At 42.2% G+C, this 6,743-nt stretch overlaps 1 protein-coding gene across 1 annotated transcript in view; it reads right to left on the bottom strand.

Moving 5' to 3' along the window:
• Nucleotides 1-1,123: 1,123 nt before the first annotated feature.
• The window catches only part of LOC111253006 (uncharacterized), a 37,632-nt gene continuing 32,012 nt past the window's right edge, over nt 1,124-6,743 (bottom strand). The window contains exons 6-9 of the mRNA XM_086992555.1: nt 5,873-6,017; nt 3,365-3,595; nt 2,174-2,505; nt 1,124-1,626 (exon numbers count right to left, since the gene is read on the bottom strand). Of these exons, the coding sequence (XP_086848681.1) occupies nt 2,348-2,505; nt 3,365-3,595; nt 5,873-6,017 (534 nt within the window). The 3' untranslated portion in view covers nt 1,124-1,626; nt 2,174-2,347. The remainder of the gene's footprint in view (nt 1,627-2,173; nt 2,506-3,364; nt 3,596-5,872; nt 6,018-6,743) is intronic.

Genomic DNA, 6,743 nt, shown 5'->3' with positions numbered 1-6,743 from the left:
TTTGTGATTACTAAGTTCCCGGTATTAAAAGCTTCATATTCTCTCATAGGGCAATGTTTGAACTATTGAGATTCAGATTTAGAAATACTATTACTTCAATCTTACTCTGAATTTCTGTACTCGTTCCATATTGTGTGCTCGTTTATATCGAGCTAGTCTATATATAAAATTGCATCAAAAAGGGTGTAGTCTTCTAACACTTTCGTTGATCCTTCGAGAGGTGTGAGATTATTTGGTCGAGTAACTAGATATCTACCGTTACACTATACTCGCCCCCGTTATGAAGGGGTTGTATCCGTATTGCAGGCAACGATAGAACGACAGCTCTTGCATATGCATTCAATTATGGAGCTATTCTTAGGGTTTAAAGAGTCTGTTTCACTTTTTCTTCAACACGGCTTGTATAGTACGAAAGTGACTGATAAACTAATCGTTTCATGGAGCGACTTTGGATCGCCTGTGTCTTCGGCGTTCGCGGACCCAACGGCCAAAGCACGGAAAACATTCGACCATGACGTTTACTGCCATCTTCTTCGCCGCTTGCCAAAGTGTCCCGCTGGATTTTTTGCTTTTGAGCTTTACTTTCCCCTGATGTTTTGGTTTTTTGCTGGATGATCTCGACATTCCGCGGGGATACAGAAGAACGAAAACGGCTTTTTTGTCAATATTGCCTTCACCATCTGTCGGTGGACCTTGCTCCCCGTAGATAATGTTAATTACTCCCTGCTGGTATCGTTCAATCTCGTCGCGTGTATAGCCACTTAAGTGTCGACGTTGATTTGGCGATTCGGTACGCCACGCACTAATGGGTCGTTTTATGTTCTTGTTACTTGCCGCATACTCATCATCGAACTGTCCATATAACGGTGATTGTCCTGCAGCATCTGATTCAATAATATCTTCTCTGCTCTGTCTCCTCTCGTATTTATCGCCATCTGCTTCAATAGCTATATCAACGTTTCTAGTAACAGTTGTTGATGTCCTTGTCATATTGAATTTGGAATAACAATCGGGATCAGGAGCTGACAATGGCATCAGCGTTGGTAATGATAACGGCGGAGTCAGAGGGACGCACAGGGACAAATCAGTCTCAGCCTGTGAACTGGTTCCGCTTGATTTAGTAACGTGCAGCGAAGAAACACCAGATTCGGGTAATGAGAACGTATGTTGAAGTTGTGTCGCGCGCTTTCGGCGAACGTGGCCATCGGCTGTTTCAGTTAAGGATGATTGTGGCCTTTGATTAAAGTTTGTGTTCAGTTTCTCCATGTTGTTGAAAATAAACTCTATGCGTCGTACAGGTGCACTGGTCGCACGAGACGTAAATACCGCTGCCGACGTAGATGACACTCCAAAACTGTGATACGGCCCCGTCAAAGATAGCGGATCATTATTATTATACTGATGACCTGTTATCAGTTCGGTGCTGTTGCTATTACTGATATTGCTGCTTGTGTAGCTAGCGATAGATCCTTTGCGGCCACTGAATCGCCCCTTGAGAGATGCGTAGTGACCTGAGTCAGCAAACAAACTGTGATATAGATTGAATTGGTGTCTTCGATCGAAGCTCGTTGTGCTGCTCAAACGTGGTGTAGGACAGTGTCTAAGTTGCAGTGCATGTTCCACTGCCTGAAAAACAAACGTGACTGTGTTCCCTTAATGGAATCGAGGAACTGAGGTTTGTTCTTTTTTCTTTACTGTTTGAGGGGTCTATGCCAGAGTTGGATCAAGTAGCAATGTGCTCATGCTGTCGTGTATTATTATTACATCGTTGCGTACTTTTTTTTGTTGCGTGCACATCTGCTTCTTCTGCTTCTTAAAGTAGTTTCAAACAGACGAGTTCTTATAAGATAAATAAATTACTCTGCGTACCTATGCAGAGTTACTCCGCTAGGTTATTTGTAAATTTACACAGTTTATAATCTCATAGATCGTTCATCACTTCCGTTCCCTGGTGTAATTTATACAAAGAATGAGAGTACATGCACGTGCTGCATACTATACGTTTTTCTTTTTGGAGTCAATTGTGTATGAAAACGTATTGGGGGAAAACATTTTTAAACTTCCACTCTACTAACAACAATTAGAGATTATTCAGCGCCAATACAGCTTTGAGAAAAAAAAAAAAACTTTAGTGCATATGGTGCATTTTTACAATTCAATCATTTTAGCTTACCCGTAAAATGGATGCCGCACTAAGGTCAAAACTTGACTCTGGTGAAAGAAGTGAAACACTCCTTTGTGAGGCGTTTCGTGAGGTGCTGACATCGCTATTTCTGCGTTTGGTCGTTGTGGTGCCATGGGCTACCGCCCCCAAACGCCGGGAGACCTGCGACTGTGCAGCCGATTGTCAGGAACCCCCGTAATAGCTACGATAACGCGCTGAGCTGGGCCTACCAGAGGACGTTGATGCTTTCGATGCAGTGGAGATCGTTGCGCCACCACCCAATTTCGAAGACTGGAAGCCGTCTGATGTACTGCTGGCCCGTGTTAGGCTTCCACGAGCTGCTGAAATTAAATTTTCATAGAAAATAGAAAAAATAGTAATATGTCGTAGAATCATGTTTGCTAAGTTATTAGAAAATATGATACAAAAATATATTTTTTTTAATGAAAGTATTTATTCAACGGAGGCTCGTACACAAATCGTTCTAACATATACCTCAAAACATACTTTAAGCCAACCCATTTTTAACCTTCTATCGTTCAAATATGCAAGTAAAGTATTACGTGACTTAGAATGCGTCATATCGACAAGCAAAAATCCTATAGAATACCAAAGCTAGAGTGAGCTATCTTGTAAAGGTTAAAGCTTATAAACGGCTTCCTATGGCAATCAGCCCATAGGAATTTGTGCCCAAGCTTTGAGATCTAAATTGCTTTTATAAAATAACTAGGTTTTTTTAATTATGAAATCTGATATGTTCCCTTGGAACAGGAAACCGCCACAAACCGCTAGCGCTTACCGCATACGAAAACGATCAAACAAGCTTATTATAACTGTCTCTTTTTTCCGAGCGGACATTTATTTATTTATCATATATTCAGCTCTTCGTAATTTCGAGGCTGGGCCATGTTTGCCAGCTTCGATTCAGCTTAGTGAATGACGTATTTGGCTGCCAATCTTGACAACATGTTATGGTTCTAGGTTCGAATCCAAACATCGACACATTTCGTTTCGTACTGGAAGCTATTCGTCTGAACGATTACTTACGTCCTATGGTGTTGTTTGAATCAGATCGATCGGTCCGCTTCTTCAAGAACTTTGGAGCTATTATTTGTTAAATCGTGTTTCGTACCACATATCTGTTTGATAGCTAGTATTCAAATGAAATGGATAAAATAGAATCAATAATGATAGTAGCACCTTGATTCGAGGCAGGGGTTCCAGCGGCGTGGTGTCCGGGTGACGAAGGTGAGGAATGCGGTCTGCTACTACTGGCAAGACTTGTACTACTTCCACTTCGGCTGTGCAAGTGACTGGACGATGTGCCAACAAGGGTGGCATAATAGCCGGTGCTTGCGTGTGCTGGAGAGTTGAGAGGAGATGAGGTCCTCCTTCTCCGGCGAGGCGATGACGGAGGGGTAAGCAGCGGGCCTGAAAATAATATAGGCGATGTTAAGAAATATTAGGAGTCATAAAGGCTTAAGAGAGCAGCAGGATATATTTTGCCCGATTGCTTCGGATCAATACTGTTTGTATTGCCCTTCGGAGCGATGAACACAGGGCAAGAGAATAATTGCTTTGTTTTTTAAATGGGCAATAATTAATTAATTTTAGCACGCGATTTCAATTCGCGATTAGGTAGGTCGAAAAAGAACCTAAACGACGCCCCTGATTGACACCTGCTTGGACTATGAGTGCTGAGTCGAACAGGCTCAATGGCGTCTATCTATCCACTATCGTCGTGCTCGTGGTCAACATGCCTATCCTCAAATGGCGTGTCCCAGACCCAAAATATTTTTCACATATTGGAGCTTCGTTTAGAAGTCACTTATTTACGGATGTGCGTACTTCCTTGCTAGGGTTTTGCACAGCAATCAAAGGTCATTAACACAGAAACACTTCGAGAATATCTCAGCAAACTTCTGTCAATGAACACATTGCTGCCCTCTAGGCTACCCTAAGATACGTAGAAAACCGCCTTTTTAGTAGAAGCGGAGCTACATGTGCACCCCTATAGATGGCGACGACGATCTAGATTCCCTCTTTGCGCTACAAGATCAGACTTTTGGCAGATCTCCACATCCAGAGACAGCGTGCCGAAAAAGCCACTATGGTATAATGCTGCATGGGCCAGATGAGGGCCGGTGAGGTGAAGTAGCACTCCAATGGCTTTACACCAACAAAGCAACCGACTTATATCACATTAAGTTCGGACCTTCCGAGGAAGCAATAGCACTAGCACCATAGCAGACTGCTTTTTATAACGCTTGTCTGCACAACGGGAGATTACCAGACGACTAGCAGAAGGCCCTTCATACCATTATCCTAAAAAGCAACCCTCGACAGTCGAGCTTATCAAGAGGAATCGCAAAAATACACTGCTGCTACAGCGTAGATTCAGCTGTACTTTTTCACGTTTATTTATGCTTTCCTAGATGCTCGAGGCAGGATATCCGGTGAACTATGCAACTTTCGTAAAGGAAAGTCAACAATGATTACTCACTAGGCATAAGAAGTGCCAAGCAGGTCATCTATTGATCGATTTTAAAGTGGCATTAACAACGCACTGAAGGATCGGATTTGTTCAAGCTCATTGAGGCACGAATTCCCTGTAAGCTCACCTTTCTGCCTTTGTAGAAGGATCTCATTACGGGAAAAGAAGAGTAGACGGAGCTGAACCTCTTCGACCTTAGCCCCTACTCTTATTACTTCCCTGAACAATCTCTCGAGCAGCGTAACTGAGAAATATCAGTCCTGTGTGTAACGGATGCCAGTATCTAGAAATCAGCTTGGGTAGGCCAAAGCTATGAAGTGTTGAAAAGCAGGGTCGCTAGCGACATGTAATGTTCTCTAGTCACACTTTTCGCTTCTGGAATACGTCAGATTTTTTTGCTACTTAAAATTGATTTTATTCAATTCCGTGATTCGCCAAACCGAACATGTAAAAGAACGTGTTAGGAAGACATTAGTAGCAAACGCTTCCGTAGAAAAGCCGTAGCTTCCCTTCCTCAGTACGCCAGTACACCTCTCCGATGTCAGGTTCACACCGATGGCCTTACATGGTATTACACTGATCTGAGGAACTCCAACTGTATAGGCTGGACCTAGTAAGGCCGATATTTTTAAAGAGAGCACTGGACCTGCATAAATCTTGTTTCAGCTGCTCTGTTAAGGGACACGCTGCAATTCGTTGAGCATCTCTAATGCCACTTCGGCTTATTAGAAACGACAATGAGAGAAACGGATCGCTGAAGTCGACCCTCGGTATTGTTGCATTATATCCTCTGCGAAGGCCTTTGTGGGCAATGCCACGTAGGTTTATGTCCAAGAATGCCTTTGTTAAACAGCGTGGTACAGAGAAAGGCTGCGCAGTCATAGCACTTCGACCGATGTAATTTATTTATTCTACTTTTCGTCATTCCTATCCTAAAAATGTTTTCGTATCGTCTATATACAAGCTACCTGCCGAAGATAAAGATCAATAAATAATTGCGATACCTGAAGTTGCTCTAAGTTTTCGGAAGTGACCTGGTCTATGTCTATCAGTTGTATGTCTATATGTGAAAATTATAGAAATTATTCTCTTTCGTTTAATATAGCAGTTTAGGAGCCTGAGCACATGCTGCTAGCTTCTTCGCTAGGTGGTTCACCCATCTAATCAGTAAGTATTGAAAGCATTATTAGCAGTATTTTTTGTACAGGATATACCCGATCTACAGATGGTCGCTTGTCTTTGCCCCTCTGCCTGAACTTCAAGTTCGCGCACTCGATAAGCACTTAGCAGCTTTCGGCACTCGCGTTCATCATCCCAAAATTGAGTTCGAGGATATTTTCCACGTAGGCGACGTCGCTCCTGTATAAATAAAAAAACAGGTAAGCCGACAACAAATATTGCACAAAACTATTGTCTTATACATATATATATATAATGCGTTGTAGTATCTTGCGGATTTTTCCAAAAAAAAGAAACACATGATTCGAGTTTTTTTGTCATGCGTAGCTTCAGGATTAATGGGTTAAATGTTGCGTGAGTAAACTGTTCTGACATTTATATGTTTATTTTTCTCTTAGCTAGTACGTAGAAAATGTCACCTATGAAAATTTTAAACTACCTCGACTTCGGGTGGATTATCGCGTATCTCTTAAAAGGGAACCATTACTAAGCTCATAATAACGGCATCCTTCGGCCGGGTCGATAGAAAGTTCACTTCACAGCTGACGATGTTGATAACCGTAATGAGCCCATATGCAAATATTAACCAGGAAATCATCAAGCGAGCTCCATTCACTCATGCCCATAAAAAGTGTTGATAGGTTATGCCTAGAAACCGCAGGTATTTTGACTTGGTATGCGTCATAACCAGCTACTATGTATTCATCCTACATAGAAGTCAAGCAGAAATTAAATTTTCAAGCACAAGACGATAAACCTGCTTTCGGGTGATTATCTTTGCCAGGTGTTTCCCGGCCACGGGAACGAGATATTTCACAGGTGGACATATGTAATACGTGGAAATTTTAGTCTGTTTGTACCACTGCTACCATAACTTGTGGGATTTATTGTGCTTTTGATGAGGAC

Source organism: Varroa destructor, unplaced genomic scaffold, assembly GCF_002443255.2.
Source record: "Varroa destructor unplaced genomic scaffold, Vdes_3.0 BEIS01000006.1, whole genome shotgun sequence".
Lineage (NCBI taxonomy): Eukaryota > Metazoa > Arthropoda > Arachnida > Mesostigmata > Varroidae > Varroa > Varroa destructor.
This window is presented reverse-complemented; position numbering and strand designations above follow the sequence as displayed.